The 13977-nt window shown below is 38.2% G+C and overlaps 2 protein-coding genes and 1 pseudogene across 2 annotated transcripts in view; 2 read left to right on the top strand and 1 right to left on the bottom strand.

The window, feature by feature from the left end:
- MTREX (Mtr4 exosome RNA helicase) overlaps nt 1-7457 on the bottom strand; it is a 90848-nt gene extending 83391 nt beyond the window's left edge. The window contains exon 1 of the mRNA XM_045565655.1: nt 7013-7457. Coding sequence (XP_045421611.1) covers nt 7013-7146 — 134 coding nt within the window. The 5' untranslated portion in view covers nt 7147-7457. The remainder of the gene's footprint in view (nt 1-7012) is intronic.
- Nucleotides 7423-13977, top strand: part of DHX29 (DExH-box helicase 29) — a 43262-nt gene continuing 36707 nt past the window's right edge. Inside the window, exon 1 of the mRNA XM_045565654.1 lies at nt 7423-7755. Coding sequence (XP_045421610.1) covers nt 7575-7755 — 181 coding nt within the window. The 5' untranslated portion in view covers nt 7423-7574. The remainder of the gene's footprint in view (nt 7756-13977) is intronic.
- On the top strand, nt 12781-12990 carry LOC123648778 (annotated as a pseudogene).

The raw sequence follows: 13977 nt of genomic DNA, 5'->3' as shown, positions 1-13977 counted from the left end.
GTTGCTGAAACTTTTTGGTTTCAGAATCTTTTCCCAATTTTAAAAGTTACGAAGGACTGCAAAGAATTTTGTTTATGGTGTTATATTTATTGCCATTATTAGATTTTAAAACTAAAATTTTTTAAAATATTTACTTATTGCTTCACTTTAAAATGGCAACAATAAAACTATCACATAGTAACATAATTAACATTTTTGGTAAAAAAAAAAATAACTATTTTCCAAAAAAATTTTTTAATGAGAATGCCATTGTTTTATATTTTTGTAAATATATTTAACATCTGGCTTAATAGAAACAGCTGGACTCTTATCTGTTTCTATATTCAACTTGTTGTGATACATTGTTTTGGTTAAAGCATATGAAGAAAAATCCAGCCTCATACAGATACGTAGTTGAAAAAGGGCAGAGTATTTTAATAGACTTCAGATAATTGTGGCTTTCCCCCTTTGATTCCACACCAAAACTCAATCACACTTTGAGAATCACTACTACAGCTACAGTCATGAATTGTACAAACAATGCTAAACCAAAGCCAGATGCAAAAGAATATATTTTAAATGATTCCATTTATGTAATAGCAACAAACATGTTAGGTTGCCATGTAATCTAACATTTTCAAAGGTTTTAAGGATTGGGACATGGACCTCATTAGGGGATCATCACTTTGCCTACCACATTGTTGAAAACACAAAATGGTACATCTCCTGTGGAGGGGAATTTGGCAACACCTAGCGAAAATACACACTTAATTACCCTTTGACCTAGTAGTTCCAATTCTAGGAATCTATCCCAAAGATAAAACAACAAAAAACAACAACCAAAAAATGGACATGTACAAGAGTATTCACTGCTACATCATTTTTAATAGCAAAAGACTAAAAGTAATACAACATTCATTAAGAGCACTGACTGAATCAATCCAACACAATAGATTACAGCTATGCGGCTATAAAAAAGATCTCTATATATTGATATAGAATGATCTCTGTCCTAATATTAAGTGTAAAAAGCAAGCTAAATTACAGTTTTTAAATGCCATCACAAGACGTGAGGAGTAAAGAAGACAGACATGCACATGTGTGTGTGCACATGCACACAATTTGATATTTTTGAAGAGAAATAAAGGATAAAGCAAAAACTAAAGGAAAAGAAGAAAACGGCAGATGGGGCAGGATGGAAGCAAGAATGTACGTTTTATATTTTTTATCTGGGAACCATAACATGTTTCACATTTCTTAAAAATTAAATTTTTAGTAATCTTTAAAACTGAAAATACACTGAAACAAATGAACACAATAAATACCAAGTTAGTAGCATAAACATTTAGAGAAAAGAACTACTATAGAGTATTTACTATTGGTGTGATATATTCTAAGGACAAACAGAACCATAAACTGCATTTAATATTTTATTCCTAATGGCAATATTATCACTCTTATCTTTAAGCTATTATAGGTATATGTAAGATAAAGTTTAATTAGGTAATTGTCATTAGGAATGAGGATTTTCAGCAAAAAAAAGGACACAATTATAAAAATCAAAGATAAATTAAAAACCCTATGATATGAATTGTCTTGGAAATGTCAGTATCAATTGTATTTTTTCTAAGAAGATTCCCTAGTTCTTTGCATGATAAAGGCCTAAAAGCAATGAAATCCAGTAGCATTGTACATTCTAAGCCCTAAATAACATTTCTCACTATAAGGAACTAAAGACTCCTTAGAGAAATGGCTAATTCCAGGTCTGGGGCTGAAAATGTGTAGCGAGTCCAGAAAATCCAGAAAGAATATAAGCTATGGAAAGATTGATTGGGTATTGTCAAAAAGACGCAAAGCCAACTTGAAGGGCTCTCACTGACTTAAGACTGGAAATCCAAGTATCAAAAATAATAATAGAAACAACTTAAATGTCCATTAATAGATGCAGGCATAAACAAATATGGTATATCCAGAAACAGAGTACTATTCAGCAATAAAAAGAAACAAACTACTGATACATGCCACAACAAGAATGAATCTCAAAAACCGTGGATTGAGTAAAAGAAGCCAGGTAAAAAGGAATACATACTGTATTTAAATAAAATTTTTAACAAATTTAAATAAAATTCTAGAAAATACAAGCAGTTCTACATTGACGGAAAGATCAGTGATTACCTGGGATCTGGAGTGGTGATAGGGTTGCATCAAAAAGGGGCAAAAATCTGGGTACAGTGGCTCACACCTGTAATCCCAACACTCTGGAAGGCTGAGGTGGGAGGATCGCTTCAGGTCAGGACTTTGAGACCAGCCTGGGCAACAAAGCAAGATCTCATCTCTATAAAAACAAAAAAATTAGCCAGTATGGTGGCACATGGCTGTAGTCCCACTACCCAGGAGTTTGAGGCAGGATGATCACTTGAGCCCAAGAGTTCAAGGCTGAAGTGAGCTATGATCAGTCCACTGCACTCCAGCCTGGGTGACAGAGTGAGACTCCTTCTCTTTGGTGGGGGCGGGTGGGCAACACAAAAAACTTTGGAGATGATGAAAATGTGTATCTTGATTGTGGTGATGGTTTACTGTACTTCAATTATACCCCAATAAAGTTTAAAAAAAAGAAAAAGAAAATAAGTGAAAGGAGTAAGACATATAAAATAAATAAAAATCTATCCATTCATCCAGAGGCTAAATACATAATCATATACCCATATTGGTCACCACTGAAAGTTCCTTTAGGGCACAACTTATCTCTCTTAAAATTGATAACATGAAAGAATCAAGCATTTATCCTGACCTTTCTTTATGAATTATATTAATATTTCAAGGTAAACAAACAGCTGATGAGGGAATGTTCTTTTTTTCTATAGATGGATTTTAGGTAATAAATGCAGAAAGAAATGATAAAAATAGAAAATCACAGGTGTGTATTTTACACTCACCTCATATTTCAATTTCCAAGTCATATTTTACAACTACTAACGAAATAATGGACCTAGGCAATCATCAACAGGTGCTATAGCCATCACGTGAAAGGCTGATGAGGAATTAGGCTGACACTATTTTAACCGATTGATCAATCTCAGAAGAGTGGAACAAGCAGACATTGTATGTCTCATGGTGTAATGCAATAGGAAATATGTTGTGCCACTAAAAAGTATCGTTATCTGAAACAATTGAACCTGAATCTAATCAAGCCACTAGATCAGCACTAATATATAACATACATAATGCAAGCTATGTATACAATTTGAAATTTTCTAGGTAACCACATTAAAAACAGGTAAAAAGAAACAAGTAAAATAAATTTAATACATTTCATTTAACTCAACATATGCAAAATATTAGCACTTCAATTATAATCAATATAAAAATTAATGAGCAATTTTACAATTTTTTTCATATTAAGTTTTCAAAATCTTGTGTGTATTTTACACTTACCTCACATTTCAATTTACAAGTCATAGTTTAAGTGCTCAATAGCTACGTGTGAATAGTGACTATTACATCAGACAGTGCAGCTCTAGAAGTAAAGACAGTTTACAGTAAATACTTGAGGACAGAGGAGTTAAGTTAAATGACAGCTTAAGAAAGCAAATCCAAGATGTGGGAAACTCCACGGGAGAAGAGCTTGGTTTCTCCCCTCACCCATCCCTCCAAAAAGAAATCAATGGCATAAGGAAAAAAAGAGGGAGGCTGTTACAGAATAAAAGACTTAAGGAATATATAGTAACAACCAAACAGTGTATGGGCTTTTTCTGTATCCTGATTCAAATACCAACTACCAAAAAACTTTTGAGATGAATGGGGAAATCTCACTGGGGATTGAGTATTCAATGATATTAAGGAAATATTTATTATTTTGTTGGACGAGATGAATACTGAAACATTCAGGGAGAAAAAAACAAGATGGGTAGCATTTGATTTTAAAAAGGGGAGGGCGGGGCAGCAGGGAGGTCCAGGAAGGAGGATCACTTGAGGCCAGGAGTTCCTGACCAGCCTGACCAACAGCAAGATCTCGTCTCTACAAAAAAATAGAAAAATTAGCCAGGTGTGATGGGGCATGCCTGTAGTCCCAGCTATTTGAGAGCCTAAGGCAGGAGGATTGCTCAAGGCCCCAGGAGTTTGAGGTTACAGTGAGCTATCATGGCACCACTACATTCCATCCCAGAAGACAGAACAAGACCCTGTCTTAAAAAAAAAAAAAAAAAAAAAAAAAAAAAAAAAAAAAAGAAGGCATGGGAAGACATTGACCATGACCTGATATCGCTGAAGCTGAGTTATGGGTACATGAAGTTCTTCATACATTTTTTATATAATATATACAGTTTGACAATTCTCATAGTTTTTTTAAAAAAAATCTCTACTTGGTCTAGAGTATTAAATACGTAGGACAATTTCTTCTAAAGTTCCATGATTTGCCCTCCTGTGTTACAAAGATCAGATGGGAATCATGATTCACACAAATAATGATAGTTGCAATCAGGTAAATTGGACTTTTTCCTAAAAATACCTAGAAGACAAGGTCTAGCTAGAATTGTTGGTAGTAAACAAAGCCCCTTAATCTACTAATGTACTTGTTTTCTTATTTCCTTTCTCTAATGTTCACATATTTCCCAATAAAATTAAAATGTAAATTAGATTATTTTTATTTCCTCAATTTTCACAGTGGAAGTTTGTGAAACAGCTTGTCCCTACTATCCTGCAATTCAAACTAATTTTACCCTAGTCATTTTGAGGTAAAGTATATACATATTGTCTTCATAATGTCAGAGTTGCCCATTTAAACACACTAGCAACTATTAATTCCTGTCTTGAAAAAAATAAAAAGAACCTGTCCTCCTTTCTCATTTTCCCTGAAAAGTTCCCCCAAACTCTCCCACTCCCTCCAAATCAATGAGGGGAAGACAATTTTTCCTCTTTGTTCTACGTTTATGTGACATTTCACACAGATTTTTCTGCTATCCCTCTAATCTCTCCTTTAGTGTTATGCATCTTCTCCAGTAGTTCTGTGCTAAGTAACATTATACTTTCCCACAGGGATCTCCACCTCAACAAGCACCAATTCAAATGACATTCAAATATATACCTCCACTCCTGATCTCTCTCTAAACTTCTATTAAAACTACCCAATGGACATTTCCATACAGGTATACGACCATCATCTCACTTTGTCTCAAGCCAATTTAATCTCCAAATTAAAACCTCTGAACTTATTTTTTTTTACCCTGACATCCAAATTAAAAATCTTTTGACTCTCTTTCCATTGTTTTCCTTAATTAATTAAGGCCTGTCAAATTTTTTCCTTTACATGTTCCTATCTTTTCATCCCTTCTGCCACCTCCTGAGTTGAAGGTCTTTTCACTTCTATAACTGGATAACTGAAACACTTTACTAATTTACCTTCTTATTATGAGTGTCTATTCTTTTTCAGTATACAGGTACCCTGCCAACCACTACCATATTGATTTTCCTAAACTATTATTCTATTTATACAATCACTAAGTTAGGAAACAAAAACATAAAAAATCTTGTTCAACTGGGTTTTAAAAATGAAATAAAAAACTCCTCGGCTTGGGACTAGCTTGGTGGCTCATGCCCGTAATCCCAGCACTTTGGGAGGCAGAGACGGGAGGATCACTTAAGTATAGGAGTTCAAGACCAGCCTGGGTAACATGTTGAGCCAGCCTGAGACCCAAATCTCTGGGGGAAAAAAATTTTTTTTTCTAATTAGCCAGTTGTGGTAGTGCAGGCCTGTAGTTCCTGTAGCCCTAGCTACTCAGGAGGCTGAGGTGGGAGGACCCCTTGAGTCCAGAAGTTCCAGCCTGTGGGACAGAGAAAGACACTGCCTGGGGGGGGGGGGGGAGGCCCAAAAACTCCTCTGCTTGATATTAAAAGACCCTCATTATCTAAACCCAATTTATATTCCCAGTCTTATTTTTTGTGGTCCCTAAACAAACACTCCCTCTAGCCCAATTTGTGCTCCTAAAAATATCTTGGCACCATTAACATGCCATTTCCTCAATCCAGAATATTCTCTCGCATGTAAACCTCCCCCAAAAGCACAACTAGATATCTCCCTTTCCTCAACTTCTATAACACTTAACTGTACCTAACACTCATTTTAGGTCCATCCCTTACTAACCTGTACTGTAACTCTTTAAAATGTGTATCTGTTCTATCTTCTCACCTAGACTGAATTCCTGGAGAGCAAAAATCATATTTAATTTAATTTCAAGCGTCTATCAGGTATCTCCCCCTCCATGCCAAGAATACACTTTGTTGATTAATAATGAGTCACCTTACTTTATCTAATTCAAGTAATAGCTTTTCCTTGTTCTACTATAAACAGTTTTGTACACTTTTTGGTGGTTATATGCATCAGTCTACACATATGTGTAGAATCCAGTAATTTTAAAGAATTTTCTAAATAAACTCACGACAGCTAGCGTTCATTACTTTCTAATGTGCTAAACGTTGTTAGGTGCTTTACACGTATTACCTGATTTAATCCGCACAACAACCCTAGTAGTAGGGACTATTATCTCCATCTTATGAGAGAGAAAACTACTGCTCGGAGACTAAATTTCTCCCTTCTCCTGTTGCTATTTGTCCTTCCTCCTCACCCCCAAATCAATTCAAATCACTTTTCTAAGCTTCTTCCCCCTTTACTCAACTCATCATCTGTTTCGTTTACTAAACACCGTGTGCCAGGTGTTGTGCCGGTGCTGTGATTATACAACCTAACGGACAGCTTACCTGCCCGCAACTCACCGCGATGATAGGGGAACCTGGCGACACGGACGCAAGGAAAGCGAAGCGTCAGAAGCTCGCGCTGCCTGCCTACATCACGAAACGCCAAGACCCCGTTTCCTCGAACCAACATTCTTTCCCCTGCTCCAACTTTTTTCTCAAACCCCTTCACTTACCGACGCCACTCAACGTACACCTCACTTTCTCGTGCTCTTCATAACGGAGTCGTGTTTTCTTCCCTTAGCACCGAAAGAAGAAATAAAAATAACTGGTATATTTTCCTTACCCAGCCTTGTCTGCAGACCCTGGAGGCCCCTTCCATTTCCCCTTCTCCTTTTCCTTGTCTTTTTTGGTGCCGGCCGCAGTGGTCGAGTCGTCCTCAAACACGCTGAACAGCTCATCCCCGAATGCGTCCGCCATCTTTCAGAGCTGTGAGACCGAATAACCTTCCTTCCCACGATGCCCCGCGACCGCCCAGTGACGCCCAGTAAAGGCAAAACAGTGGCCCGTGGGAGACAAAAGAAGTCCAGTCGCACGACGCGCGGAAATTCTCTCCGGACTTTTTTCCTTTTTGATCTTTCTTTTTCTTTCCGACCTCTACTGAGTAGGCAGCTCAATGGCTAAGAGGGAGCCCGGCGCCATGCGGCAGGTACTCGGGCACGCAAAAAGGCGGAGCTTGGAGAATCGGACCAATTGCGAGGCAGCGGTCGCCCCTGCCCGAAAAGCCCGGATGGAGGACGCAGGGTGGCGGCGCCGGAGCCGGGGAATGTGAAGGAAGAGCTCTCGGTGGCTGTCCTGTGGTGGCGCCGGGGCCTGGGCCGCGAGGAATCTTCTACCACAGCTGCAACATGGGCGGCAAGAACAAGAAACACAAGGCGCCGGCAGCCGCAGCGGTCCGGGCGGCCGTGTCTGCTTCCAGAGCCAAATCCGCCGAGGCCGGTGCTGCCGGGGAGGCCCAAAGCAAGAAGCCGGTGGCCAGGCCGCCCCCCGCCGCCGCTGCCAGTGCCAGGGATCCCCGAGTCAAGCAAGGTAGGAGAGGTCGCCTGGCCCCTGGCTACCTGTCCTGAGATCCTGCTGCTTGTCCGGAGGAAGGAGCCTTCGAACCCGGACGGACCCTGGGGCTCAAAATTTGTTACCTACCACACCCGGGGCTGCTGGCTCTTCATGGGGGTGGCCTCGGTTTAGTTCCGGCTAAGCTCTTTGGTACTTCAGAATTCTGATGGTAGCACTGTTGCAGCTTGGCGTTTCCCTTCCGAGAACGAAATAATTGCATTAGCTTCTGTTTCAGCAGAGATCTGTCCTGAGTCGTCATCTCAGCTAGACAGGCTAGTGCAGAGATGTTAGTGAGTGGAGTTCCTAATCTCCTGGTGCCGGGCCCATTTTTTACCTGTGTCTCCACGTATTCTGGGAAAAATCGATCCTTAATAAGAATTACAAAACTTACACACTGAGCATGGGTGTAGCCTATTGTGAAATTATATGCGCTTTTTTCCGCAGCTGTGTATTTTTGCTTACTGTACAAATTGGTTTGATAACTCAACTTGGTGATGGCCGATTCCTGCTCCAGATCAGCAGGCCACTATTACGGCTGGTTTCAAAAAATGAACGATTATATGCTATTTTGTTCTGCCTGGGTTGTTTGCTTATATTTCTTACTGGAATATTCAACAAATACTTATTGCTCATCTGTGTGTATATGCACTAGTACTTAACCGTGTATCTGACACGTGTATCATTCCTCTGTTGGGATTGAGGTGAGCAAAATAGAGACATCACATCTCATGGAGCTTACCACTCTAATGTCAGAGATAGGCATTAACTGATAACATATTGCTTTATAATTGATAAGTGCCACAAAGAAAAGCGCAGTGTAATCTAATTTTTACTGGAGGGGGGGGAGAGCAAGGATCATGGGTGGTCTGTGATAAAATGACAGGTAAGCTGAGATCAGGAGGATGAAAAGGAGTTAGCTCTAAAACATGGAAGAAATAATATTCTAGGCAGAGGTAATGAACGCCATGTGCAAAGATCTTGAGTCAGGGAAGAGCTTGAAGCCCTTGAGGAATTCATAGAATAAAGGCATTGCCAAAGGAGGAATCAGTCAGAAAAAGTAGGCAGGTACCAACCTTTACCTAGAAAGTGGATAATAGTTCTTTGCTCTGCAATTTATTGTAATATTTTAGTTACAGAGTTAGTATGTTTGTAATTACAGATACATAGAATTAATCCTTGAGTGCTGTGGCAGTTTTCTCTGTGGATCAATTTGTTTTTGATTTTTACTTAAATTTCTCTGAATCGTTTGAACTTTCTGGTAGTCATTTGTTATACTGTTTGCTTCCCTTTGCTCCAGCCCCCAAATGGGACCCTTTCTCAAGGTGTCAGTCCTTGACAGTATAGTCGCCTCCTACAGCCCTTCTAGGAAAGTTCATCTATTTCTATTATTTCTGTTATCTTTTCCTTTGTAGACTTCTCTTCCAAGCTCAAGTCAGCCATTTCTACATGTACCTGGCCCATTTGGCCCTATCTTTTGCAGACATCTCTACTTTAACACGGCTAATACTAAACTACTCTTCTCTCTTCAAACTAACTTTTCTTCCTATTTCCTTGTTTCTGTCTTTCCATATTCCTGTTTATCCTAGGTCAAAAGTTACTTTTAAAATTTTCCTTTCTTCCTTGCACTTAGTCTGTTGCCAAGCTCTATGCAGTTTTCACTTACACGTCTCTCATATATACCCTCTCACTTTTGTGTAGTTCACACCGTAGTCTCATGAACTCCTGGATTACCAATAAAGCCTTTTAATGAGTCTCCCTAGCTTTGCTCATTTTTCCTCCAATCTGTCTTGCTTATCAGCATCAGATTGATCTTCCAGAAATGCTGCTTTGGTCATAGCATTTCCCATTTTCTTCCACAGCGTCCTCACTGACTTTATGATAAAATCCGAACCATTTAGCTAGCATCTGAGACCCTTTATCCATCATTTTTACTAATCCTGGTGTTCAGCTATAACAAGTCTGGTGTATTTTCATTGTTCCAAATGGAACCATTGGCTTTCTCCTTCCTCATGTTTATTCTTGCCATTTTGTTTTCACAGAGTGCAATCCATCCTTAACACCATCTACTAAAATACCCACCTCAGATATCATCTGCTTTTTGAATTCCTCCTGATATCCACAGCTCATGTATCATAGTTATTTTCCTCATTCTTTTTGATAGTTAGGTCTTGCTTTATGATATGTGAGGAATTACACATTTTATACATCCTAAAAAGTTACAGGAGGTAAGAACTGTCATGGATATATACTAATATCTCTGCAGTATCTACTCCAGTGCTGTACATGTGTTCATTCAAAAAATTTCTTGGATAAATGATAAGCAAAAATTCAAAGGGATTATTAAGACCAAGAAATCAAGAGAAAAAAAAGAGAGATTAACTGCTAAATTTGTATAGATTTTTTTTGTTTTTCTTTTGGGTTTTTTTTTTAAGAGATAGGTTCTTGCTCTGTCTCTCAGGCAGGAATGCAGTGATGTGATCACAGCTTCCTTGAACTCCAGGCTCAAGCTGTCATCTCACTTCAGACTCCCAAGTAGCTGCGACTATAGGCAGGCTCTGCCATGCGCAGCTATTTTTTTTGTTTTTTTCATTCTTTGTAGAGACAGGGTCTCGCTCAGTTAGTTGCCCAGACTAGTCTCAAGCTCTGGACCTCTAGTGATCTTCCCACCTCGGCCTCTTAAAGTGCTGATGTGAGTCACTGTGCTCAGCCTTTTGGAGTACTTCTAGATAACGTGTAATAAACCTACTTTGGAGGAAAAAAGTGCAAAAGTACTCAACTCTTTGTAGTTCTTAACATAAATGTATTTGTTCTACTCTACTTCCATTCTCCCTTATCTTCCCTATTTGAAGGACTGTACACAGGATAGTTGGTCAAGATTGTACTCTAATCTAGAGATACAACATCCGCTGGTACCACCAAGTGACTCTTGGCACAATTTTGGGCTTTCTTGCCAGTCTTATTTTTTCATTTCATTTGTTCGTCAAAAAATTTTCAAAAAGCTGATATATGCCAGGCAAAATTTTAGTCACCGGGGATACTACACAAACAAAAGAGACAAATCTCTGCTTTCATGGAACTTATATTATGGTGAGAGTGTGGGTGGGAGGTGGAGACTTATATTTTTGGGGTGGAAGATAAACAGGTGAAATCTCTTATATTGAATGATGATAAGAGCTATGAGATTTAATAAAGCTAGGAGGCAGAATAGGGAGGAGGGTGGGGAGAGGTTCAGTTTTAAAAAGGGTGTGTCAGGCATCATATAGAAGGTGACATTTAAGCAAAGGACGTAGGTAAAGTTAGTTACACAGATTACTGGTAAAAGAGCCTTCTGGCCAGAGGGAACAGTAAAGGCATTGAGATGCAAGGCTTTAAGATGCAAGGCTGGCATGTTCTAGGAACAGCAAGATCTTTCCCATTCTGCCCTCTCCTTTGCCTTTCTTTCTGTTCCTGTGCTTTTGCCTTAGAAGTGCCACTACCTTTAGCCTGGTTATAATTAGCTCAGCTGCTTTATCATGGGGTGAATGAGACCAAAATAAGAGGTTCAATAATTTAAATTTTCTCTTCATTCCAAAAGGTTTGTGTTTCTGAAAAAATCCCCATGAACCTAGTTGAAACTTAAAATCTTAAGAGATTTTAAAATCTCTATTATAAAATCTTATAAGATTTGTTTCCCTCTTACTGGGAGGGCTGATGTCATGAATAAACTCATAAAAGCCATTATAAATATTTTTTTCTGGTCACCAAAATAAAGCACAGTCACAGAAGTCACAGAAAATAGTGACATGATAAAGATTAAATGGGGCAGGGTGTCTAATTTGGTTTGGAATAGGAATAGTTTCCCTTAGGAAACACTTATGCTGATATGTTCTGAAGCAGCCAAGCTGTCGAAAGACCTGGAGACAGAGTATCTGTGGCAGAGGGAACAAGAAGCCCAAAGACCCTAAGGTAGAAACAAGCTTGGCAGGTTGAAAAAAAGCATTCTGTGTGGCTGTAATGAGAGAAGAAAAATATTAAAATAATATTGGAGGTCTAGGGGGGGAGCCAGACCAATGGGAAGTGGTGGGCTGGCATTGGTATTAAATAGAAGAGAGACTTTAGCTGATTTATATTTCAAAATTAGTCAGGTGGCTCTAGCAGCATGTACACCCTCATAGGCCCTAATTGCTCACAGTATATCAATTTACCTTCATCTATTCTCTTGGCACTCTGTACTTCCCCTTCATAGCGGTAATTAGTTGCTTACTAATGACATTACTCCTCTAGAATATAAGCCCCATGAGGATAAGGACTGGGTCCTATTTACCACCAGAGTCAAGTCCCTGTTTGGATTCCTTGCCTGATTAACCTTTTTGCAGATATACACATTATTTATTTTTTATTTTTTTTAAGGCAAGCATGAAAATGAGGTTTATTGAGGAGAGAAAGATAGGATTATAGGGCCAGAGCAAGATATAGGTTTACAGAGCATGGTACATACGCCACAGATGATGACTGGACCCACTGTGGCAAGGACCTATTGTTGCCACAAAGGGAGAGCAAAAGGAAGGGCACAAAAAGGAGATATACACATTATTGATCAGAAGAGAGTCAGACTGCTAACAAGTCAAAGTGAATGTCTTAGTGATAGTGGGTCATTAACATCATTATTTGATAGAAAATACATTGTAAAAAGAATATGGATCGAAAGAAAGAGTATTGGGCAATAAGGAACTGATTACAGTTGATGTTTTTTTAATTAGCTGAGTCATTTTTGGGGAAATCACTTAATTTATCTGTGCTTCAACTTTCATGTAATAAATATTTTTGAGAGCCAGTTATACATGTTGCATTGTTCCATGATCTGTCATTTATAAATTTGGAATTCATAATACCTTTGCCTTTGAGATTCTGCATACAAACATCCTTACTTCCAGTCAGGGTTTCAATAACTTTCACCATCTGAAACACAAAACCAAAAGTTGTAGAGAAAGGTCTCGTTAACCATAAGGAAAGTAGCTAGCTATCTCTTCTTGGCCCTTTGGCTAAGATCAAGTGTAGAGAAGTAGCTATCATAAATCCTATGTACTTTACTTGGCAAAAGAGTGGAAACCAGCTTTATTCCATGGCCTACTAACTTAAAATCATATTTGAAATTAGGGTTACCAATTTAACAAGTTTGAGTATCTGTTTTCTTCTGGCATCTTCACTTTTTCCTAGGTAACAGATTAGAAGCTGTGGGTGGGGAGCTGTTAGGTTGAGGTTCTGATAATTGACAGCTGACAGGAGAGGAGAGGAGAGGAAAGACTCATCAAATAGAAAGAGCAGTTGCAGAGAATTGCATAAAAGGTAAACTGAGTGTTTTCAGTAGCCTCTGCAAACCTCTGCATTAATAGATATGTATAATATGAATGTATCATAAAAAGCTTTGAATTTTGCTTATTATACTCTATACTATGGCAGGAAGTATAAATACATTTTAGAAGGATTTCCTTCAAAAATTATTAAAAGTACATTACAAATTCTGGAGATTTTATTCATGCTGGTTAAAAATTATATATAAACATATTTCAGGAAGAATTTGAGAATGATAGGTGCTAACTGGTTTTATTGTTGATATGTCTATGGTAAGATTTCATTATTGCTTTAGTTCCTCAGGATATTGATTAAAATGAAAACACATCCATTCTTAGGGACCTTGATTGCCACCCATTGAATGTGGCAGCAGGATTCCCTGATTCTCTTGATGATTTTCAGGGATTCAGCTCTTTTCTTCTTTGCCCTCTAGAAGTTCTCACTATAAGCTAACTTAAAGGAAGTATTATGGTTGAAAGTCTTAGGTGAAATATTTGGAGGAGAAATATGAGAGTTAACTTCAATCTTTTCAATTCACAAAATTAAAGAAAAACCAGTGTTTTTAAAGGAAATTACAATCTCACTCCCGTCAATAACACATCAATTTTGAACTGTTTCTCAGTATAGTCTTGGTAATGAACTGCTCATCTATGTGTATCTTTTTGTAAAGGATATAAGTGGGGCTGCTCATTGGGTTTGGGGACCTCTAAAACTTTGTGTGCTAAATTTGTCAATGAGCTTACTATAACTGTTAAGAGTCCCAGAAATGATTAAAGGCTACTAATTATATACTCTCCTTTATGACCATTGACATGAATTTATGAGATTACTAGAATTAAGGTAAAATCAGAGACTAGAAAATAAGGA

Source organism: Lemur catta, chromosome 12 (genome assembly GCF_020740605.2).
Source record: "Lemur catta isolate mLemCat1 chromosome 12, mLemCat1.pri, whole genome shotgun sequence".
Classification (NCBI taxonomy): Eukaryota; Metazoa; Chordata; class Mammalia; order Primates; family Lemuridae; genus Lemur; species Lemur catta.
The sequence above is the reverse complement of the archived record's forward strand: the minus strand, read 5'-3'. Positions and strand labels throughout refer to the sequence as shown.